The sequence below is a fragment of the Telopea speciosissima genome, chromosome 5, assembly GCF_018873765.1.
Source record: "Telopea speciosissima isolate NSW1024214 ecotype Mountain lineage chromosome 5, Tspe_v1, whole genome shotgun sequence".
NCBI lineage: Eukaryota > Viridiplantae > Streptophyta > Magnoliopsida > Proteales > Proteaceae > Telopea > Telopea speciosissima.
In genome coordinates this window covers 50,266,336-50,292,159 of record NC_057920.1, presented here as the reverse complement: position 1 = coordinate 50,292,159, position 25,824 = coordinate 50,266,336, and the positions used below count along the sequence as shown (strand labels likewise).

At 38.4% G+C, this 25,824-nt stretch overlaps 1 protein-coding gene and 1 long non-coding RNA gene across 3 annotated transcripts in view; one reads left to right on the top strand and one right to left on the bottom strand.

The window, feature by feature from the left end:
• Positions 1 to 2,314: 2,314 nt before the first annotated feature.
• LOC122661997 overlaps positions 2,315 to 25,824 on the bottom strand; it is a 31,474-nt gene continuing 7,964 nt past the window's right edge. The window contains exons 3-4 of the mRNA XM_043857529.1: positions 13,040 to 13,103; positions 2,315 to 2,730 (exon numbers count right to left, since the gene is read on the bottom strand). Coding sequence (XP_043713464.1) covers positions 2,554 to 2,730; positions 13,040 to 13,103 — 241 coding nt within the window. The 3' untranslated portion in view covers positions 2,315 to 2,553. The remainder of the gene's footprint in view (positions 2,731 to 13,039; positions 13,104 to 25,824) is intronic.
• On the top strand, positions 3,697 to 16,974 carry LOC122661998. Of its 2 annotated transcripts, XR_006332951.1 has the most exons (4): positions 3,697 to 4,362; positions 13,280 to 13,284; positions 13,513 to 13,518; positions 16,965 to 16,974. It is a non-coding gene; the product is annotated as an uncharacterized LOC122661998 (long non-coding RNA). The 2 variants fall into 2 exon arrangements; XR_006332952.1 differs by lacking the exons at positions 13,513 to 13,518; positions 16,965 to 16,974 and adding an exon at positions 14,219 to 14,231.

The window sequence follows — 25,824 nt, the reverse complement described above, 5'->3', positions numbered from 1 at the left end:
ACAAATCCCAGTTCTCTTCCTTCTGATTTTCATCATGGAGTGAAAGAATTTTGTGTTACGCTCCCCTTCCTTGAGCCAAGTAACTCGTGATTTTTGTTTCTAGAAAATCTCTTCTTGCAAGAGAATACACTGCAAATTTTCCTTGGCCCCCACCAGTAAGTCCTTAGCTTGCTCATTGGCCAATTGGTCATACTCTGCCTCTGCCCTACTAACTGCATCTTCCGCATTTCTCACATTCTGATGTATATTGTCGAAAATCTCCCTGTTCCAATAATGCAGTCTGCCACGCAGGAGCTTCAACTTTATATAAAGAACAGAAAGCGACGCCCCGACAACCGGTTTAGCCCATTCCTCTTTCACAAAGTCTTGAAAGTTTGGATGTAACAACCACATCTGTTGTAATTTGAAAGAAGAAAAATAGGTGGTGCTTGTTGTGGATGCACTAAGTCATAACGGGACATGTTCAGAGCATGTCCTATTTAAATGGTGCACCTGACACGAAGGAAACACCTCCAACCAAGAATTGGTGAACAGAAATCGATCCAGTCGAGCCATGATCTTTCCAGCTCCCTCCTGATTATTGGTCCAAGTGCACATATTTCCGACATAACCTGCAACAATACGCCCCACATTATTGACATAGTTGCCAAACTCCTCCAAAGAAAATGAACACGCAGGTCGACCTCCAATTTTCTCAGAGGGGGACAAAACAGCATTAAAATCGCCCCCTATTGCCCAAGGGATATTAACTACCCTCAAAAAAATTTCCAGGCTGTCCCACATACCTCTTCTATCCACTGGGAGCACAACCCATAAACAAAAGTAAGAATAAACTTCCCATCACTCCAACGTGTTATATTGTTGGTGCTCCTCACTAATGGTAACATGAGTAGAATTTTTCCAGAGAATCCAAATCCTTTCTCCATAGATCTGGCCGTTAGAACACACCTCATCCATACCCACTCTTCTCATTATCCTTCTAGCTTTAGAGAATTGAGCTTTTGGCTCTGCCACAGCGACTATCTCGATCTTATGTAGAGCTACCAATGATTTTAAACGCCTAGAAGAAAGCTTATTTCCAATCCCATGTGTATTCCAAGACAGACAATTGATTTACAAAGACGTTGAATTAAATTCCGCAGGTCCATTCGACCTTGTAAACCGCCTTTGGTTTACACTTTTTTGAACTTTTGAACGATGCTTATTCTTTTGATTGCTCCCATAGCCTTTTTTATTAATGAGAGTAGTCGCAGCCGCATCACTCTCTACCCCATCGTATCCACAACATTCCGAAGCCTCTTCTCAAGCACAGCCTTGAACTTCTTGAAGCCTTCCATTAAAGCGCTTTGGTATGAAGCATTATACATCGCCTCACTCCTATTCGCCAAGAACCAGTCATCCTTTGTGCCCTGAACGGTGGTCTTTAACACCAAAAAAGCGCTTAGGTGACACTCCTGCCGAACGTGAGCCTTGAACGACAACACCACAGTCCCCATTGTTTTCATCCGCTGAGCTTTCTTCACTGATTATCTCCAGGTACACCTGTCCAGAATGACCTTTACCCTCCCTCGTTTCACAGCAATCCTGACCCTGCCCAGACACAAGAACCAAACCTGAAGCCTTGCTGCATTCACCCTTCTCCTCGCCCTCCATTATCACATGTGATAACAGGACCCCTTCATTGTCGCCATCCCCCCTCTCGACATCGCTTTGCGGCGCTTCCCTTGCCTCTGCTAGAGCCACAACCTGTTCCCCTTCCTCCGTAGCCCTTGGCACATCCAACCTAGCGTCCTTGGGCAGCTGCAACGCATGAGTACTTCCTGGATATACCATCGGCGGAAGGAATTTAAGTTTCCAGAGGCTCTTCCAGTCCTTTTTATAAAGCGACATTGAAGGCAAAGTTTGAGAACTAGTTAGAAAAGCAAGAATCAACCTGGTAGTTAAACCACCTTTCCTAGATATAGGAGAGAATACTGTCAGAAGAAGAGACAAGTAGAAGTTTAACGTTCAATATGGCTTTGGCCACATGTAATGGAAATATGGATTTGATCTAACAACAATTCCACTCAGCATTCAAAATGAGATCATGTACCCAAGGAAGCCTCTTGACGACATTAATGCACCATCATATTTTAAATACCCTCACCAAAAGGCAATTGGTGTCTAAGGTGAAACAACCATCGGTAGCATTTCACATGTAGTTAAGCTCCCTTCGTGGGTTTGCTCTCCACCGGACTACTATTTGTTATTTAAAGACACTCTGTATATTCGTCTCGTTGTGGGTCTCCCACAGAAAAAGATGACACATTGTCATATTCAAAATCGTCGATTTTATTCACCAACCCTCACCGTTTGAGACAAAGGTACATACATAAAGAGCCCACCATCAACCATACCAAAATACATGCATATGTACAAGCATTTCAAAAGCCAAATCTTCTGTCCTGTAAAACTTAAAAGAAAACCCTGTACATGATCATCAAACCTGCAATTAGCTTATGCTCTCTCTTTCTCTCTCTCTCTTGGTAGATGAGAGATGGCTGCAAAATGGTATCACGCCATTGTCGGGATGCTTTGCGTCCTTCGGGTGTGATCAACATTACCAAAACCTTCAAGTCGAACACCAGGAGTAGAGCTCTGAGAGATCCTCTGGTCACGAAACCGCACATCCTGAATGAGAGGGTTGCTAGCACGAACAGGGGGAGAAACTGAACAGAAAGGTGGTGAAGCCTGCCAACCCACAACAGTTAAATGAAATCACAGAAAGACAGTACATTTAACCCAGTAACTGGTCCTCATACTTGAATTTATTATGTTTTTTATTAACCCAGGTTTTACTTCAGTTTTCATCAAGTAACGAAAAAAAACAAAATTCCATCCATATACTAGAGATCTCAAGCAAGACACTGAATTAGTTGAAATTTTGAAATTTAATAAATTAGGAACTTGCCTTCTACAAAACCCTACAAACATATCATATTGTATCAATCAACAAACCTAAATAAAACCACAAACATGCATAGAGAAACTGCCAAAAGGACCCTCTGGATTGGATGCATGTCAAGTTTTCATCCCTGTCAAAGTTAAGAACCATGTATTTGGCTGTTTCCCTTGTAATAGCAGCCATTGAAGTTTCAGATTTTCCTTTTCTCTTTTTCATTTTGAATATAGATGGAAACTAGGTATGTAGGGTTATCGAGGGATCAAGGACACCAAATTCTGAATCAAAAGTATGATCTGCGTCTTCAGCCTTCCCTCACAACAGAGCCATCGAGGTTTGAAATTTTGAAAGTATTAGGAAAATATAAGGCTTCACTTCACCAACCTACAAAGTGAGTCCAGACTGCAATTACAAATACAGTAGAAGAGACAAGACCAATGATGTAATGTGATTGTCCACCAAAAACCAAGCTGCCTTATGGAACATTCCTGGGTCACCTCTCCTTCTACATGAGACTTCTCTCTCTCTCTCTCTCTCTCTCTCTCTCTCTAAGAGAATCCAATCTTGGAAAGGAAGGGTCCTCTGGATTGGACGTTTGGAGCTCATCGAGTCTGTTCTCAACAGTATTCAAGTTTTCTGGTCGAATTGCTTCATCTTTCCCAAGAAAATGATTACAACTATCAATCAGATGATTACAGCTATCAATCAGAGACGCAATACTTTCTTGTGGTCCAGACCAGACATGAAATAATAATAGAAAAGAACTACCTTTTCTGTATACTTTATACTTTCCCCAGTTCCGTTGCTACCCCGGGTCTTACGCAATCGATCGCATCATATAGATATCCCTTCAACACAACATAGGTCATCGAAAGGATCTCGGACGACTCACCAAAGCACGAAAGCCAGGATCTTTCTTTCAGAAAATGGATTCCTATTCGAAGAGTGCATAACCGCATAGATAAACTCACACTAACCCGTCAATTTGGGACCCAATTCGGGATTTTCCTTGGGAGGTATCAGGAAAGAATTGGAATGTAATAATATCGATTCATACACAAGAAAGGGTTCTCTATTGATTCAAACACTGTACCTATGGGATAGGGATAGAGGAAGAGGAAAAAACCGAGGATTTCACATAGTACTTTTGATCGAAAAATCAATCTGATTTATTTCGTACCCTTCGCTCGATGAGAAAATGGGTCAGATTCTACAGGATCAGATCAAACCTATGGGACTTAAGGAATGATGGAAGGGAAAAAGAAAAGAGAGCGAAAGAAAATAGAAAGAAAGAATAAAAGAAAATAAATCAAAAAGAAAAAAGAAAGAAGAACCCAGATTCCAAATGAACAAATTCAAACTCGAAAAGGAACTTTCTGATTCTCGAAGAATGAGGGGCAAAGGGATTGATCGAGAAAGATGTCCTCACAGAGAAAAGGAAAATAAGAGTAATGCAGAATAAAAAAAGAGAAATGAGATACAAAGGTGAGAAATGGACAATGAAAAAAGAAGAAAGAGGATAGCCCATAACAAGGGTGAAGAATATACTGTGCTCGTGTCTGGCAGCATTCCTAGTCTCCAAGATAGAAGAGGTAATTTTAACAATAATCATTAGTCAAGCAGCAGAAATCAATATTTTGTTCTAAACCTGTAGGACCCACCAGGCGACCACCCAGATTGTGTGCAGCCAATAAATGAAAAAGAGAAAAATCATGGGTGAAGCCAGGAGGGCAAATGTCAGTGTGAGTTATACTAGTAACAAAATATGACATTTAAGTGGGGCAGACTCATCACCTGTTGATGCAGGAGCAATTTCTTGGACCGGGCTACACCCGTTGAGATGAACCGAGTCCAAGTGGGTTTTTATTTTCAGTAGGATATATAGGAATTATTTTATTTGGGGAATATATGTAATCTTTTATTTTCGGTAGCTATTAGACATGTACGGAAATTTCCAATTTGAGTTTTATTGAGTTTCTAATTTTGTTAGTCTAAGTTTCAGTACATAATTAGGAGTTTTTATTTTCTGGGTCTTATAAATAGATGCGTAATCAACAATTGAAGCAAATTTGATGAATTGATTTAGTTGAATTGTTTATGGTACCGGTATGGTGCAATAGCGTAATGGTTGGGTGACCATCTCTTTCCCCACCCCCTTCTTTGTGGGATCTCTCTCCTCTAATCTTCTGTCTCTCATCCTTTCTTCTCTTCTTTCTTTCCTGTTTCCGTTCTCAGTGGTGTGATTCTGTTTCACTGAAAAGGTTTCCCTGGAACTCCATCCCTTTAACCTGTATCAGTTTAGAAATCAGGGAGCGTTCTATTGCTTGAGGCGACTTAGCTTCTAGGTATTTGGGGGTATGGGAATGTGCCAGTAGAGAAAACTAACTCAAGTTGCAGAGCTGATTCTGTTTTACTGCCATTTCTAACTTCAGTGATTTTTTTATTTAATTCTGGTTGCTGTTTTGGGTTGTGATCTGGTGGATTTCAGAGATTTGTGAGGTGGTCCCTTACCTTTAAATTTCGAATCCATTGGTGTTCATATGAGGGAGTTGGCTGTGTTGAAATAGCTGCAGGTTCTACCGCCCTGGCTGTTTGTCGAGAGCTAGAAGAAGGCACTGTTCATTAAAATTACAGAACAGCCCCTACTTTCTAAAGTTGCTTTTAATTTATCCTTATTTTGAATTATCTTCCAAAATTACCCTGCGTCGTCTAATAATCTTATTCCAGCTTAAGATCTAATTGTCTTGTCTTCTAAAAAAAGACTTTCCACTGTTCACATTCTTTACAGATTTGCCATTGCTCCTTTGAATTGGGTTTTGAGTTTCTATTTTGTTGAGAATGGGCCCTTGTGCCGTGGTGGTACAAAGGTAGTTTGGGTAATTTACCATGAACAGGGGGATTATCCCTATCTTGGTTCTTAGTTTGTTTCCACTGTTTTATGTTAGTTTCCTTGTTAGGGTTAGTTTCGTATTAGTTTTAGTTTCTTGGTTGACAAGGAATGAGTTCTCTATTTTGATGTAATTGGTTATTATAAATACAAAATGTGGGAGAGGAACTCAGGGCATCGAGTTCTCTTCTTTTCTTCCCCATCTCTTCTTCTATCGTTTCTTCTATAGTTTTTCCTTTTCTTCTCAGGATTTGTAACATGGTATCAGAGCTGTAACCAATACCTGTTTCTCTCTGTCATTGCCGTTTTGAGAGTCGTCTTGGGTTTCCAATTTGAAGAAGGAAACCTTAGTTCATAGAAGAAGAAGAAGAACTAGAGTTTTGTATGGGTTTCGTACATTGAAGACTTAAGTATTGTATGAAGAATCATACCTGATCAATTGACTCTGCTACTCTGAAGTGTTTATCATTGAGCGCATCAAAGGAATTAGTGCACTCCCCACTCTGATCCCTAATCACCCCTCCTCCAGCACCAAGTCCGGGGTTTCCTTTGCAGGCTCCATCTACATTAAGCTTCACAGATAGAAACGGGGGACACCAATAGATAGGGAGGGGCCGTTTCAGCTTTGCAGCTGGAGACACAAGGCCAAAACACTGTAGAATTAAGGTATTCCTAGGGGATTCCAACCTGCCAATCTTGGAGGGTAACTGAATCTCTCTTACCCATCCTTTGATGCGCTCAATGATGGAGGTAGCACTACGACGCCTCTCCTCATGCCTTCTGTTGTTTCTCTCTTTCCAGAGTTCCCAAACAATCAAAGCAGGCAAAATACCAATGATGTAGGCACTAAGGATCTTGCAGCTCCCTACACCTTGCCAGAGCAAAACCCGACTTCTGACATCCTGGAGTGCAGGAAGGGGATGTCCAAAAGCCGGGAGAAATACTCCCAAACCTTCGATGCCGTACCGCCAGAGCCCAAACAATGATCCGTGGTTTCCCTCCTTGGCTGTCCACAACAGTTGCATCTAGACGCCAGGGGGATGCCAAGGGCCATAAGGGCATCGTCAGTGGGGATCTTGCCCATCAGGAGCTGCCATGAAAAGAACCCCACTTTCAGGGGCACCGCTTGATTCCAGATCCATTTCGAAAAGGACCTATCGGGTCCCTATGCCGGACTTCGTTCCATGCTGATCTAGAAGAGAACCGGCCATCACACGTAGGAGTCCATATCAACAAATCTTCTCTGTTTGAAAGCACAAAGTCCCCTAACCTGATGCTGTCCCTAACCGCCTCCGAATCAATGAGGCTTAGGATGTCCTCCTTCCAAGCCCCCTCATCATCGACCGCATCTTTAACACACAGGTTCAGATCTACTAGCAACCCATTATCCATGAAGTCGATCAGAGGGCCAACCCCCACCCAGTTATCCAGCCAGAAAGAGACATTGCCAACCCCAAGCAGCCATCTGGACCTCTCCAAGACAAACCCCTTGAACTCCAAAGTGCTTCGCCAAGATTTAGAACCAGTCCCAACCCGCCCAGCCAAAGAGACATGCATATTTTTAAAATACTTGGTCCTGAAAAGTTCACTCCACAGAGATTGCTTCGACAAGACCTTCCAATACCCTTTCAACCTGAGTGAAATCCCCACATCCTAAAGCAGTCGAACGCCTAGCCCCCCCTTCCGCCAAAGGCCTACAAACTTTCTGCCAGTTCACCCAGTGCCTACAGTTGCCCCATTCAGAGCTGCCCCAAAGAAAATCAGCAAAGATCCTGTACAGACTGCACAGGACAGCTTTCGGTGGATCCAGAGTGGCCAGAACATGTAGGCTCCCAGATAAGTGATAGGGAGGGACTTCCTGGGAAAGCCTGTAACCACCCCCACCATGCACGGTGAAGCCATCGACGCCTTTTCGCCCAACACAAAACAGCTTTTCTGCCTATTAACCAGCTGTCCCGAAAACCCTTCATACCTAGTAATGAAGCCCATAATCTGCTTGAGGGAGGTCTTCAACCATCTGGAAAAAATGATGGTGTCGTCTACAAAGAGGCTATGTTAGATTCCTGGGCATCCTCTCAGAAGTCTGTAAAAAGCTGCAAGCCCATCAACAAAGAGCCCTTTTAAACCCTTGCTTAGCACCTCCTCCGCCAAGATAAATAGAGCTAGAGAGAGGGAGTCTCCCTGCCGCACCCCCTAGAGGACTTAAAGAAACCCGACTGCTTCCCCCCATAACTATAGAAAACCAGCAGTTCTCAACCATCTTCTTGATCAGAGAAATCCAAGCATCACTAAAGCCAAACCTGTCCAAGACAAGCCAAAGGAACTCCCACTCCAGGCGGTCATAAGCCTTGGCCATATCCAGCTTGAGAATCACATTGCCACCCTTGGCTATGTTGTCATGTATGCAACTTCCCTGCACAAACGCACCTTGCTCCTCCGTCACTAAGGATGGAAGGAGCCCTGCCAATCTCGAGGTAATGATCTTTGCCAATATCTTTTAAGAGAAGTTACACAAACTAATAGGCCGAAAATCTACCATTACCTCCGGGTTGTCCTTAGGAATGAGTACCAGGTTGACCGACATATAGCTTCTTGGAAGAGCTCCTCCCGAGAAGAAATCTTGCACTGCCTCCCACACATCATGTCCCACCAACTCCCAACAGACCGAGAAGAAGATCCCAGAAAAGCCGTCAGGGCCTGGGGCATTGTCCCCAGATAAGGAAAAAATGGCCTTCCTCACTTCCTCCAGAGATGGAACCCCCAGGAGGTAGGAATTGTAAGCGTCAGATAACACTTTGGGGATCAACGACAACAGCCCATCGTCCACCACACACCCCTGAGAGGCATAAATCCCAGAAAACTTCCTTCGTCTGACCTTCACCATGGAATAGAAGAATTTCGTGTTCCGGTCCCCCTCCTTCAATCAGGTTGCCCTTGATTTTTGCCTCAAGAAAATTTCCTCCTGTAAAAGAACCCCGTGAAGGGCTTCCCTGGCCCATATCACCTTGGAATATTCTGTTCAATTACAAGTTTGCCATTCTCTCGTTTATTTACCCAAGTACCCCTTTGGACATTCTAGTTAATTACGTTTCTGCCATTAACCCTTGTTTATTGCCTCTTGTGTACTTGGGTGGGTCCACATGAACCCAACTACGTATTTTGAACCGGTCTTTGCATCACTTGGAGATTGCATTAATTATTTACAAAATTGTCATTGGACTTACAAATCAAATAGTGGACCCGGTCATATCAATTTGGAGTTCCAATTTTATTTTTTTTTAAAGATTGGCATTGTTGGCACACTCTAGCTATATCCCATTGGCTTTACCATATTTGTCCACGTGTAATGCTACACGTGAGAGGGAGATTGGAGATTATCTTGGTGATTATTGGTACTTGTGGTTATTGCGTTGGTCAAGAATTATTTGGAAATTTGTCTGATTTATCTGGCCATCAGCATGGTGCGTTTCTACATGATTGAAGACTTATTTGCTTCAGTCACTCATTCTTGAAGATTATTTTTATCTATACGTGTCATCTGCTCGTATCCACAGCAACATTAAGAGTTTGTGTTTGGTTCAACAACAGTACAGCTTTATCTACTTGGTCCACGGTTGCCTTATGCCGAGTGGTTCGTCAGCAACCATATGTTGTCTTTGGATGGTCGGTCAGCAACCATATGCTGTCTTTAATTCGTCGGTCAGCAACCATATGCTGTCTTTAATTCGTCAGTCAGCAACCAGATGCTGTCTTTGTGATTTGGGTCCGCATTCTATAAGTACTGAGCTGATGTACAAGTACTGCAATAGTACATCTGAGACAGTAGCCTTTTGTGAAATGGTGCCTCTGAGAGAATTGTGAGATTCTTCTTGTGATGTAGCCGTTGAAGCTGCAATTTTACTTTTCTTTGGGAAGATGCCTATCTACTACCTGTCTTCCTTGGGAAGATTGTGTTGTTGCTGTTATATGATCTTTTGATCGCGGTTGGGGTTCTCTACCTTGCTCATTACTATTTGGTTCTATTCGACACGATTTCTTTTACTTACTGTTGCTGATTGGTGGCCATTGTGCTTGAGCTGGTGATGGGCTGCTGGGTGGTGCTACAATTGTTACCTTGTGCTTTTGTTTCAAGCTGGAGATTTCTTTTTGCTATATGTGTACTCCCAGCTTGAGGGGGAGTGTTGAGAATGGGCCTTTGTGCTATGGTGGTACAAGGGTAGTTTGGATAATTTACCATGAATAGGGGGATTGTCCCTATCTTGGTATCTTAGTTTGTTTCCACCGTTTTATGTTAGTTTCCTTGTTAGGGTTAGTTTCTAATTATTTTTAGTTTCTTGGTTGACAAGGAATGAGTTTCCTATTTTGATGTAATTGGTTATTAATTTATTATAAATACAAACTGTGGAAGAGGATCCAAAAACGATCCAAAATTGCCATCGCTTCTTGTACTTGGGTTATAATTGTTTAAGTGGGTCCACAAACGATCCAAAATGGGTTTCGGAACTCCGGATTCGCATCACCTGTGAGTTGCACTCTCTCCATTTTTCCCCTACTAGAATCCCAATGACCCTCTCCCTCCATGTTTTTTATCACAAAAGGGCCCTCATACATCCCTCTTTAAATACAAAATAAGAAAAGACCTTCACTAGTTTGCTGGCTACTACTTTACTGCTCTCTCTTCATTAGAAGATGAAGATAAAAAGAAAAAAAAAAAAGATCGTTCTTTGCCAGTCCAGAGACCAGCTTTGACTGTTGGTCCCTCACGATGAACTCATACATATTTTATATATTGAGATCAATACCCACCATTGGACCCCTCCCGATAGATTTGCTCATCCCAAATTTTTGTGAGGAAGATGTTTACTTCAATAATCCAGACTCCAACTGATCTTGCATGTTTATAAAATAGATTTATTTCAATCGACAGTAAGAAAAACAGACAAGAAGGAACAATTTTCGGGAGGGAGGGAACCAAGCAGACAACTAGGAACATAGTGGCAAAGAAATGATTCAGAAGAATCTTCTACAGTTCAAATCTAATGACTATTACAATCGAGACTATTAGCAACATAGGTTGCATTATATTGGATCTGTTTCGAAGTGATTAGGATATATATGTTGCAACCTTTTTAATTAAATTTTGGTAAACTGCTACTAGTTGCTTAGTTTGTTTTCGTTGAGATAACATTATCTTTTGGACTTATCTTTCACTTTAGGGCCTATAAAAGTTCACCTTCTTCAAATCAGACTTTCCAAAAAATCGCTGCTCCAATTATTCCATAATTAATGCACGAAAGTTTTAAAAAAAAAAACCTTTGTTTTTTGGGGAATTATTAATGTAACAAGGGTCTGTTATTTATCCAAACATAATAAGACACCAATTACCCTCTTAAAACTAAAGTAAGGGATGTGTTTGGAAATAAATTTATGGGATAGTTCAGTGAAATCACATTCATTGTGGGAAATAGAAACAAAAAAATTGAATAAAATCAAGAATTTAACGGAATTTCTAATAAAGGATTGAACCGTAATTTACACACCCCATCTTCCCCAACGGCCCAACGCCCAACCCCCAACCCCCTCTGTTCGTTGGCCGGTGAATCCTCTGCTCACTCCGGATTTTTTTTTCCACACGTCTCTCTCGTTTTTTCTACCGAAAACCTTCTTCACTATTTTTCTCTCGTTTCTGACAAGGGTTTAGGTTGTTGATTAAATCCGATATCAGAATTCTAGGTTTTGGCTGCATCGCTCTCTTTGACAGCAAATGTTATGCTTACTAGTCGGTTTCTATGCGAAGAAACCCCAAACACTAATACGTAGGTGTAGCGAATCATGGTTTTTCCATTAGAACGTTTAATATTGTATTTTTTTTTCACTCTTAACAATTTGTGTTCTCCATCAATGACTCAGAGGTTCAAGAAGGGAAAACGTACTCATGGTCTATGAAAGAGAAATTACAAAATTTCCTTCTGGATGTTGTTGGAACTGATGTATGGTTTGCCCATATTAGTGCTTCTACTTCTTGGGTACTTCTTCAATACGGTGCCAAGCGTGTAAAACCCTAATGTTTTGTAATTTTCTTTTAATCACCAGCTCTGCGTCTCTGCTTTCACAGAATAACCTCTCTCCTTTGTCTTCCCAGTGGAAGTTGCAGCAAGGTTTTTATGTGAGAGAAGCAGAAATAACAAGATGACTAACAATCAGAAAAGTGGATTAAAGGACATCAAAGACCCACTTCAAGAGTGCTTCCTTTTGGAAACGAGAGAGACATAGGGAGGGAAAGGGTAATTATGAAAAGACAGAAATGCCATTTTAAATGTCAATTTGCAAATTAATCGTGAGATGCTAATAAAAGAAAATGAAATGTTTAAATTGTCCTACCTAATTCATCCTTCAATGTTCCATTGCTTATTGTATTGGTCTTTTCACCATTTTGTTATTTTTCCAAACATAACCCACCCTTGTTACATGAATAACAACCCTTGTTTTTTTTATCATAAGCAAGGAAATTTATTTCCATGAAAGAAAACTACGGAGAACTCTTTCATCATCATCATCACAACCACCACCATCATCATCATTTTTATGCTAGATATTTATCTTATCAACTCTTATTGTGTTTAATCTAGCGAGAAATCTAATGATGGTTTAAATAGGTAAAATTAAGGTTTGGTTTAAGAAATATAGATAACTACTATGATTAGGTGTCTTAGAGTTAAGAGTCAATGAATTGCTTTAGGAGCAAATGTGGGCTTCTACACATCGCTGTATATCAAATACTTGTTCAGACTAATGGAATGGTATTTATATTCTACACATCTGAGGACAAATGGTTCTCTTTCTCTTCCTAACCAAGGTTTAACAGGCAAACCTGTGATACTCTACATAGTGAATATTTAATTTCTTGTTTCAATTCTCATGAATGGATTATTAAAGAAATTTATTTTTTCTTTCTTACACTTCTCTTTGTGTTGGTTGAATGCATTTTAGTGTTTGAATAGGTCCCTTATATCTAGTTAGCAGCAACATACTCCACAAGAAGAAAACCCTGCCCTTCCAAACTTCCATTAACCATAATCGGCAAAATACAAGGGAGCAACCATATATGGGGAAAAAAGACTAGTTCATAACACCATAGACTATGAACTATTGATCAGAAATATGGTAATTTGTGCAATAAAGATTACAGAGCAGGCAGCAGTTCATCAAACCTTGCTTATGATGATATCCGAAAGCTCTCCACCTACTTTAATGTCAGTATGCTCTCCAAAATGCCTGCATTCCGCAACTACTGATTTAGGGTAAACAATAATAATAATAAAAGAAAAATAAGCAACAGAAAAAGGATGAACAATATAATGCCTGCAGTTTTATTAAAAACGTTATTAGAGAATCAAAAGAACATAATAATAATGAATTCTCACAAAGTAAAATACAAGACAGAGAGAGAGCTCTTGTGATTCAATAGAAATTGACTAAAGCCCCATGCAATCAACTACCAATTCTGGTAAAAAAAATAACCAAGTTGAGAGTCCTAATTTTTTGTTCAGGTTTTTACTCAGGAAAGGCCTGGTATGTTCAACTTACATATGTCTTATGATGTAAATGCTAGTCTTTTTCTTCTGAAGAGAGAAAAATAATACATCACTTAAAACATTAACAATGCAACAAAGTTCAGTATGAGCTTCTTGTATGTGGCAGTTTCCTTTAAATTCTGCTTTATAAGGTGCAGCCATAACTCCATTCACGTTTAATCCTTCATTCTCTGGAGGATGAATAGATGTGATTTCTTTATTTTCTTTTGTAGTGTATGTGGTTGCTATTTTTTCTACTAGGTTTATTTGGGTTTCAGAAAGTTGCAACCAAATGAAGAAAGAGAGATTTATTTTATGAGTTTCCATCTATGCAACCCATTGAGACTGCAAGTCTTGTCGCGTAGGCAAATCATATTGACTCAAAGTTTTTTCTTTTCTCATAATTTTTTATTGATTTGAAATCTGCCCCTAGAAACCTTTTATTAATTTTAAAGGGTTTACTTATGTGTAGCATTTCGACATGAAAATTCTTATTCCTGTCAACCTTAAGATCCATGTTCATTTCCGAAGCAGTTACCGAAGCTTGATCGCTTCCATCATCAGAATATTTTAAATCATCTCTTTGAGATGGAGGAGGCATCTCAACATTATATTAATATTCTGGATGCTCAACTTTAACTTCTTTAGAACGGAACAAACCCTGAACTCTATCAGTGACATAAGAATGCTTCTTATCTCTACATGATAGAAGAATAGAAGAACAGGAAGCTCTGGAAGGAGAGGTTTTTCTAACAGTTGAGCAAGAAGAAATTGATCTAGAGGGTCTAGAAAATTGGATCTCAACATCTCCTGAAGGATATTATAATATTCTCAGGGCCTCAGTCCTCTTTAACAGCTGAGGGGGAGCAAGGGCTAATAATTTCCATGCATCAGGAAGGGTAATTTCATTCAATGGAATTATTCTGGGAACCATTACATTTGATCTTTCAGAATTTGCCTAAAATAGCACTGTTTGCCCTTTTGCTTCTATTACTTTGGCATTCGGGACAAGGGTGGTCATAACTTTATAATAAATTCTATATATGACCGATAAATTCTGTAATCCTGGTTTCATGTGAAAACCATGAGTGGCTATATTTAAGGTGAAGACATCAAGAAGATTTACATCTGGTAGGGATAGAGGATAGTTGGGGTAACATTAAAAATAGACTGGTCCTTCAATAAGGCTAGTTTCTATTTTCCCGAATATTGAATCATCAGCTAGTAAATGCCCAGCATCTTCAATAAGAACAAGAACAGAATTGTTTAATCCTAGACGAGTAAGAGGCTTAATAGCTACTTGGATTAAACCAATACGGATATACTTAAATCTTTGATTAATATTTCTGGATTTGAGAAGCAGAGAGAAGATGGAATCGTTCTTGATCAGATATAACAGATATAGAATTTTCACAAGTCTTAATAGCATAATCGCTAGTAAACTTTAATGTTCCTTTTGTGTATATATTTGTTTTACTTACCTTAGGAATAGTCCAGTTTTCAATATGTTTTTCAAGATTTTTAAAAGTTATTTGTTCAGGATTATGAACCATATTGTTAGAAGAAGAGGAGTCAAATGATAGTCTTCTTGCGGCGGATCTGAATAAGTTTGCCATAGGAAACAGTAGACTAGTATCTGTCAACACAAAATTCTCTTGGTATAATTCTATTGTATGAATTCTTTGTTTTAGAAGCCCTAACCTCTTCTTTTACCTCAGAGAGCTCTCTTTTTAGCTTTTGGACAATAGGCTCTCGTCCTTCAACGTCTGGGGTTGATTAGCCTTTTTAGCGGGTTTTGCTTCTTCTTTGTCTTCCTTTTGTTCTTTTATCATATTAATATATTCAGTAAGCATATCAGACTTCATATTAGAACCCTGAATTTGATCGATTGCTCTTAGAAGTAAACCTTCTTCGGATGTTAGGGTATTTATTCCTAATCCGTTCATATGCATTATAGCTTTATGGGTATCACAGGCACAATTTGATTCCAAAGTTGAGTCCGATTGTAACAAGTCTTCATCTTCAGCCAATGCGACCTGATTGATATCTTAATCGGACTTATAGGAGTCTGAGCAGGAGCTATAAAGCAAAACATCTTGAAGATTTTTCTTAAGAGTATCACTAATTTCTAAAACATTTATTTTTCTTTAGTCCGACATTTATTTTTAAAATGACCTACTTTTCCATATTTATAACACACAGGAGGCTTAATGTTTTGAGGAAAAGGTTTTAATGTATTTTTGTATTTCTTAGAAGGGCATTTTTTTGGTCTTTTATAAGTTCTCTTCATTTTTAGGCTGAGTAACCTTTGAATTTAGACCTTTGAAATTTTTGATAGATTCTAGATTTGAATGGTTTATTAGAAACCTTCTTCCCTGAGATTTTGAGCTTTTGATAACCAAACTGTTCGCAAAAATCTCCGAGTTCCTTAAACCCAGATTTTCTTTCCTTTTCAAGCTGACGTTTAAACTTGAGAGCGGTACAAATCTGAAGTCCTTACATACATATGTGCGCGCGTATGTGTGTGAATATATATATATATTAGAGAGAGAGACAAAGAGCGAGGGCGGGCCTTGGTGCAACGGTAAGGTTGCTCCATTGTGACCAAGTGCTCATGGTTTCGAGTCTGGAAACAGCCTCTCTGTGAAAGCAGAGGTAAGGCTGCGTACATTACGACCCTCCCCAGACACCCCCAGTGGAGGCGGCCTCGTGCACTAGGTACGCCCTATATATATATTGGAAAATTATTCTACAGTTAAAAAGATTTAGGCTATTGTCCTTTGTATCACTAAATTTAAGAGTGATCTTTTGAATAAAAAATTCTTAGTACAAGTTGATTGCCAAGCAGCAAAAAATGTTCTTGAAAAAGGACGTTAAAAATTTAGCATCTAAACAGATTTTTGCTAGATGGCAAGCTTTGTTATCTAATTTTGATTTGGCAATAGAGTATATTAAGGGAGGTACTAACTCATTGCCTGATTTTCTTACTCCTGAGTTTCAACAGGGATAACATTTAGAGAAGAAGAGGAAAAGAATCATCCTTCAATCTTCTGAAAGAAGAGGAATGATTAAACCACCTTCTCCTATTCCTTATACCCCATATGTAGAATCAACCTCCATCCATGCCTACACCATTGATAATCAGCATACTAATCTCCCACCTGCTCAGGTTGTAGATTTGTACTTAATTGAGGTTATTGAGCACAAATCATTCAAAACCTATAAACCTAATAAATCAAGGTTTTACTATGAAAAAATCCTTTCAGAAACTAATTCTGCCTCAATTAGGCACTCTTTCAGTGATAACTTATTAAGTCCATCCATCTCCTCTGCTGGATTCTGTTTGCCCGATTCATATGTAAGTTTGATTCTATTACAATTATATGAAGCTTGTCAGTATATTAGTTTGAATTCTGCTAAGAGTACTGTTTACAACGATCGGTACTGCTCATCACTATTACTACTTAATTACTTATTTACTGCTTTTATTATAATTGTTTATGCAACGAATAATATCTCAGATACGGTCCACACAAGCACATATCATTAATCTAAATTTTAGATTAACAGATCTTTATCTTGAAATAGAAGAACTTAAACAAAGAAGGAATTACTTACAAATTAAAGGCCTTGATCTGCCCTGGCCTCATCCCAAACACTTATTGTCTCAAAAAGGTGTCGTACAAATATTAGAAGAAGAATTGAGAGTTTCTGAGCAAAGACTCGAAAATCTTAGGACTCATTAATAGTCCTTTTCTCCTTAGATTATATCTGGGTCTACATATACATATTTTTGTGTGTGTGTGTGTGACAAAATCAGATTATGGCATAGTTGTCAAGGCGTTGCCTAGGCGTCCAGGCGCCTTTCTCACGCCTTGAATTCTGGTGTCGCCTTGGTCGCCTAGGCGGCGCCTTGTCGCCTTGTTGGTGTTGCCTTGGTTTCTGACCCCCTAACTCGCCTTGGTTCGCCTAGGCGCCTTGACAACTGTGGATTATGGAACCAGTAACCAAAGAGAAAAGCAAGGGAAGAAGAAAAGGTTGAGAGAGACAAAGGGAAGCTGCTAGAAGGACTAACAACCGATAGCACTCTCCCCCTTTCCAATCATATTTATAGAAAAACAGAGTACAAAGACAGCTCTCCTATTCAGACAAGGAAAAAGCAAATGAAAAAGGAAAAACTAATAAGTAAAACCAAACTCCAAGTACAACTAGGAAAGAAGAATTAAAAGAAAAAAACATAATTGACAATAGAGGGACTCCCTCTATCGTGGCATACATGATCATAACCCACAGTTTAATATATATATATATATGTATAAGAGGAATCTTTTAGACTGGTTTTTAGTAACCGTCAGATTAAAGTGTTTTAATCTGAACCGTCCAAGGATAAAGTAATGGTAGATAACTCCTATACGGTTACTTTTCAATACTTTTTCAAATACGTGTAAAAGACATTTGTATTTATCAACAATGATTAAAAAATACAATGAAAACCGTCCCCTATCAATAATGATTAAAAAAACCAAAATTTTACCCAAAAAAAATAAAAAAGAAACAACTTTCATTTTTTTAAGTTCTCTGCAACCCACAAGCAACAGCCGCTGTACATTACCCTGTAACCCAACCCCTGTAACCACGCAACCCATACCCAGCCGCTGTGCATCTCCAACTACTACTCAGGTAATTCTAGTAGTCTAATGATCAGTTTCTGAATTTCTGCCGCTGTCGTGCTTTAGTTATCCCATTCATGTCAATAACTGGTGCTTTATCTTGTGACAAAGGATGACTTCTACAACAAAGAAGAGGAATTAAGACCCACAAGGTTGAACCTTTCGACTATAACCAAAATCCGGTCTCAATCATCGTCTCTTTTGGTTAAAAAAGTCCCATATTGTCTCAGATATTCAGGTAGTGCTGATGGTGAGGGAAGGAGATTAAGGAAGACGAAAAGCTGCAAGAGCTTCTGGGAACTGGAATACAAAGAGCTAAAAGGGTTCAGCGATCTGGGCTTCAAGTTCAAGAAAGAACTTGTGACACCACGAATGATGAGCCTCATCACTGGTCTTCAAAGACTCGAGGAATATGAAGGAAAAGAAGAACATCGATGCACCGACGAAGCACCCAAAGACGATGAATAACACCGATGCGCCGACAAACCCAACTCTTTATACCTAGAGAAACCAAGACATTCAAACAGAATAACAAATTATATATGTTCCCAAAATCAAACAATAACTGGAAAAAGAAAATTTAGAAATTAAAAAAAATAAGAAACCCATAAACGAAGCTAAAAGCCGTCAAGAATTTCGGCGATCACTAATGGAAAACTGAAATTACCCATGCACAAAAATAATAAAGGGATGAAATTCAAACGAAACTACAGATTCTCTCTCTAATCTCTAAATTCCACAGAACTCGAAAAAGCAAAATCATGGGACAAAAAATTCGAAAGAACGCGTACTGAACCCAAAGAGGTTGAAACCAGATATAACCATAAATAGTCATTAAAATTTTGAATGTAATTTGGAGAAAAAAATGAAAGAAATCCAACAATTCAGAAGAGATCGTGGAACTATTTCCATTCTGCCATGTGAAATTGAAACGAAAGAAATAAGCAAGGATTGGTACAAAGGGTGAAAAGGTAGGAAGAACACAGTACCGATGCTCTGTTAACAGCTCCGACGATGCAAACGGCAGTAGCCATTGTGGGATCCGACTGGTTGTGATAGAAGGTGGAGTGAACTGAAAAGGGAGGAGAAAAAATGATGAAAAGATTCACGGTCGATTGAGAGTTGAGATTGAGGTGACGAAACCGTGTTTTGCGGAAGAGAGGAAGAGAGAAAAGGTTTTTTTGGGCAAGAGAAAAGGGAGTTGCAGAGAACGAAAAATATGGAAGTTATTTCATTTTTTTCTCACAAAAAAAATATCATTTTTTTTAATCAATAAATACAAAGTCTTGTAGACGTATTTGAAAGAGTAACCGAAAGGTAACCGTATAGGATAAGTATCTATCATTACTTTATTCTTGGACGATTCAAATTAAAACAATTCAATCTGACAGTTACTAAAAGCCAGTGTAAAAGATTCCTCTTATACACGACCATGCATGAAAACTGTCCCCTATGTAGGGAAATCTATGTTATATTCATAAACAGGTCGTTCAACCTGAGATGGCATAGATTTTTGGGTATGTCTAACTAAAGAAGATCGACTTATTCTCCTCTTTTGATGAGAGCTATGAGGAATTGAAGAACAAGAAGCCCGAGAGGGTGAAATGGATTGATTTGATTGAGCGCTAGAGAATCTAGAAGACACAAATCTGATAGGAAAGCTTTTCTTAATTGGCCTAGAGAATGTGATTTCAACATTTCCAGCTTCATCTTGTATGATTTCTTCGACTTCGGTTTTTTGAAGAGGTTTTGGGGGAACGATAGAATTTAGAACCCATTTTTCAGGTAATTGTATGTCTTCCCAAGATATCATTTTTGGGACCATAACATTAGACTTGGATTCATCTACTTGTAACAGCATTGTATGTCCTTTGGTATCAATTACCTTAGCCTTAGGGGCTAGAGTAGTCATAACTTTATAGTATATTCGATAGATAACTGCAAGATGTTGAGATCCAGGTTTCATATTAAACCCTTGGGTAGCAATATTTAGAGTAACTGCATCCATTAGGTTTATATCAGATAGAGCTAGACTTAGATTAGGGTAGCACTAAGTATAAACGGGACCTTGACATAGGGTGGTTTCTAATTTACTGAAAACTGAATCTGTCATATAATTATGTCTAGCATCACGTAAAAGAATAAGAAGACTATTTTTTATTCCTGGTCTTATTAATGGCTTGACAGCTATCTGGATACAGCCTATGTGAATATAGTTATATCCTTTATTGATATGATTTTGTATTTGTTCAGGGGACAATAATTGAAATTGATCCTGATTTTCAGATATGGTTATAGTTTGCTCACAAGTTTTTATGGTATGGTCTGTGTGAAGTTCGAAAGTTCCTTTTGTATAGATGGTAGTTTCATTAAGCTTGGGAATATTTCCTTGTTCTATATGTTTTTCTAAGTCTTTGAATATGATTACTTCAGAGTTAAAGACAGGTGGATTTGAGTTTTGCAAATCTGTCCAAGAATTCCTAGAATTGGTTCTGAATAACCTAGCCATACGGGCAATCTAAGCAGAATTTCTGACTAAGACAACAGAAGCAATTCCCTTTTCACCTACAATGCCTTTCTTTTGGCTAACATGGCTACTTCCTGGGACACTGTGCCTCTTCAGTATCTTACTTAAGCTTCTTATGGCTAGGTTATTCAGAACCAATTCTAGGAATTCTTGGACAGATTTGCAAAACTCAAATCCACAACTCTGAAGTAATCATATTCAAAGACTTAGAAAAACATATAGAACAAGGAAATATTCCCAAGCTTAATGAAACTACCATCTATACAAAAGGAACTTTCGAACTTCACACAGACTATACCATAAAAACTTGTGAGCAAACAATAACCATATCTGAAAATCAGGATCAATTTCAATTATTGTCCCCTGAACAAATACAAAATCATATCAATAAAGGATATAATTACATTCACATAGGCTGTATCCAGATAGCTGTCAAGCCCTTAATAAGACCAGGAATAAAAAATAGTCTTCTTATTCTTTCACGTGATGCTAGGCATAATTATATGACAGATTCAGTTTTCAATAAATTAGAAACCACCCTATGTCAAGGTCCCGTTTATACTCAGTGCTACCCTAATCTAAGTCTATCTCTATCTGATATAAACCTAATGGATGCAGTTACTCTAAATATTGCTACCCAAGGGTTTAATATGAAACCTGGATCTCAACATCTTGCAGTTATCTATCGAATATACTATAAAGTTATGACTACTCTAGCCCCTAATGCTAAGATAATTGATACCAAAGGACATACAATACTGTTACAAGCAGATGAATCCAAGTCTAATGTTATGGTCCCAAAAATGATATCTTGGGAAGACATACAATTACCTGAAAAATGGGTTCTAAATTCTATTGTTCCCCAAAAACCTCTTCAAAAAACCGAAGTCGAAGAAATCATACAAGATGAAGCTAGAAATGTTGAAATCACATTCTCTAGGCCAATTAAGAAAAGCTTTCCTATCAAATCTGCGTCTTCTAGATTCTCTAGCGCTCAGTCAAATCAATCCATTTCACCTTTTTGGGCTTCTTGTTCTTCAATTCCTCATAGCTCTCATCAAAAGAGGAGAACAATTCGATCTTCTTCAGTTGGACATACCCAAAAATCTATGCCATCTCAGGTTGAATGACCTGTTTATGAATATAACATAGATTTCCCTGAATCATCTAATAGAACTGAATCTGATCAAGAACAGCCGCCTTCTCCCACTTTTACAGATATGGACGCTACCATCTTTATGGTTCATGTAAATAAACCATTTAAAATCAATAAAAAATTACTATTTAACGAATTTCAATCAGACGAAAATTTTACAAAAAGGAAAAACTTTTTCTCCCAGTATAATTTCCCCTCTAGACAAGAATTCCATAAGGAATGGACAAAATATATGGAAGAAAACCAAATAAATATTCCTTTCTTTTCCTGGTTTCAAATCTACGAAATATAAATAAATGCCACTAATGAAATTACAAAGATATACACCACCAAAGATAATAAGCAAATCTCTTCCATTCATCCTCCGCCAGAAGGCCTGAATATGCAAGGAACTAAAGCAGCTCCTTTTAAATCAGCACTTCCCATTAGTAATAACCCCATCTCAGAAAGTCAACTCAATCAAGTGATAGAACAAAACAACTATACTAATCTTCACTTTCTATCTCTTGGACGACAAGCTTCGCGCATAGAAGATATAGTCAATTCTCAGTCAGCAAAAGAAAAGATAATCATAACTCGGTCCTCAGAAAGACCCTCTTCCTCAAAGCCTTCTCCTCAAATAAAACCAGTTCTATTCAAACCTCCTCCAACCATACCTGCATTAACCAAGAATAGTGGCACCTTTCTCGATACTCTTGCCTCAAAACTTGCTGAACTCTCCCTAAATACTCCTACTGAGAAAGGAATTAGTACCTTATCCAAAGATGACAGACATAGAAAGCAATATTTCGGAAATAGAAGCGGAATTTCAGGACGACAACCATACTTTTCAAATAAATAAAGCATATTTTGATAAAAATTGTAAAGGTTTTACATAAACCATGCCTGCTGCATCTACCAATATATACTACCCTAGACCGTCCCCAGTTGATACTCAATTCGAAATAGACGATAGTCACTGGGAATTCTCAGGAACTACCATTGTCGAATGGAATATAGACGGACTTTCGGAATATGCCATCATCGGCATATTTCAAAAAAGACTATGTATGCGACTGCTCTCAAAATGCATGCTTCCCATACTGCCAATGAAAACATAACTAATATGATTATATCCGGTTTTTCTGGTCAGTTACGAGGTTGGTGGGATAGTTATCCATCCGAATCAGCTAAGCAACAAATATTAAGCGCCACCAAAACCGTTACTAAGATGGTATCAATTCAAGGAGAGAATAATACTGTTATACAACAAGCTCAATATACAGAACAAAACGATAGTGTAAATACTTTGGTCTATACTCTTCTAACCCATTTTGTTGGCCAAACTGAAATATTAAGAGATAAGACGAGAGAACAATTAATAAATCTATATTGCCCGTCTATGTCTCATTTTAGATGGTATAAAGATATATTTTTCACCAAAGTCTTCCAAAGAGATGACTGTAACTCTGAATTCTGGAAAGAAAAATTTATTTCTGGATTACCTCCACTCTTAGCAGAAAAGATTAGAGTTCGATTAAGAGATAAAAATATGGGACAAATACCTCTAGCCAATTATACCTATGGAGAACTTGTTTCCGAAATACAACAAGAAGGTCTTCAAATTTGCAGAGACCTTAAACTATAAAGACAACTCGAACAAGAACGTCAAATAGGAAACAAAGAACTAGGGGATTTCTGTGAAAAATTTGGCTACGAGAAACTCAAAATTCCGGGCCACCCCAAGCATTTACATAAAAGCCAACCCTATAAATCATATAGAAAACCATTCCGACCAAGGCATCAAAGAAATATCAAAAATAATTCTAATACCAATAAAAATAATACTAGTGTTCAAAATAAACCAAAAAAATTTTATAAAAATCCTCCATGGACTAATAAACCCCCTGTTTGCTATAAATGTGGCAAGATTGGTCACTTTAAAAATCAATGTCGAGTAAAAGCAAAGATCAATGCTTTAGAACAAAATGATAAATTAAAACAAAATCTATGTAATATACTTCTCAATACTTTTGAATCCGAAAGAGAGGATTCTGATCAAGAAATTAATCAGCTTGGTCACGATAAAGAATTATTCATGTCCGCTGATTCCAGCTCCGACTCTGATTGTCGGTGCCATACTTATAAGGCTTCTCTCCACATGAATGGCTTAAGAATAAACACACTCACAACAGAGGAAGACCAGTTCATCAAAACAATTGACCAAATCACTGATCCCTAGGTCAAAACCAAAATGTTACTGATTATATAAATCTCATAAAGTCTCAACAAGCCAATAAATCCAATAAATCTAAACTTCCTGATAAGGTCGATGAATATAATTTTAACATCATTATAAAAAGATTCCAAAATACTCAGAAAATGCCTACTTCATCCAACGAATCATCCATATCAGATCTTCGCAAGGAGTTGAAGGATTTAAAAACTGAAGTTGTTTCCCTCAAACAACGAGTTCAGATCCTTGAACTTACTGCCCAACAGTATCTTGACACTCCTACGGCGGAAGTTGATGAAGAGGTCTTCCGTAATATGTTCCCTGACAATGGCCAGCTTTTTGAAGATCAATCCTCCCAAAGCATTCGCCCGGTGCATACTATTACCTCTCAATGATGGTATGTTTTAATAAATATAGTAGTCCATCGTGAATATACTTTCAGTGCCTTAGCTCTAGTCGACTCAGGGGCAGATTTAAATTGTCTAAAAGAAGGATTGGTAGGTTCAAGAACTCGCGAGATCTCGCCGAGTTTCTCGGTTTTTCAAAATCTCGAGTCGAGATCACATACGCATTCTAAAAGTGCATTTTCTCGGCGAGATCTCGGCGAGATATCGAGATCTCGGCGAGATATCGAGATCTCGGCGAGATCTCTCCGAGATCTCCGAGTTTCTCGGTTTGACATAGGAAAATGCCCATCTAGGTCCTTTACATGAGTGCCAGATCTCGAGATCTTGCTGGAAATTCTTGGTCTACAGACACCTATCTATGCCAGGGACCAAGACAGACACTTATTTATGCCTAATATCATTTAAGTAAATGATTTTCATTTACTTAAGATATTATTCATAAATAAGAAAATACCCCCCATTTGAATCCAATAAAAATAGTTAAAAAATCAAATTCCAAAAGGAAAAAAAGTCAACCCCCCAGTTCAAGAACAAAAACTGGATTTTCGATGGTAGGTGCAATTTTCAACTTCCTAATGCTGGGGTTTTTCTCAAATCTAAAAATTCCATAATTCTTATTATGGTAAAACATTGCTAAAAACCAAAAGTGCGGTAAAATATTCATTTGTTTTGATGTCCAAAAAATTATTTCCATTCAGAGCGATTTTGACAGCATTCGCGCACACTGAATTAAGTTTGACCGGTACATAACTCTTTCAATATAAATCAGATTTTAGCAATCTTGGACTTGTTGGAAAGCTTTCAAAACAAAGCTTTTCAACAAGTCCAAGATTGCTAAAATCTGATTTATATTGAAAGAGTTATGTACCGGTCAAACTTAATTCGGTATGCACGAATGCTGTCAAAATCCAGCTGCGTAAGAAAGTTTGAAAATTGCACCTACCGCCGAAAATTCAGTTTTTGTTCTTAAACTGGGGGGTTGACTTTTTTTTCTTTTGGAATTTGATTTTTTAACTATTTTTATTGGATTCAAATAGGGGGGTATTTGCTTATTTATGAATAATATCTTAAGTAAATGCAATATCATTTACTTAAATGATATTAGGCATAAATAAGTGTATTTGTCCTATGTCTGTCCTGGTTTCTAGCATATGTAAGTGTCTGTCCTGCTTTCCTACTAACTGAAACTCCTATTTGGACTTAGTTTTTGCAAAATCTGATAGTGCCATTGTGTTTAAATGGCCTAAAATAGGCTGAATACCAAGTTTCAGACCCAAACTAGGTCTAAAACCCACCGAGATGAGGCTTCGAGTCGAGAAAAAAAAAATGCAACAACTCGGCGAGATCTCGACTCGACTCGGTTTTTCAAGGGTCCGAGTTGGCACCGAGACCCGAGTTTTCGAACCTTGATTGGTACCTTCAAAATATTTTGAAAAAACCACCCAGA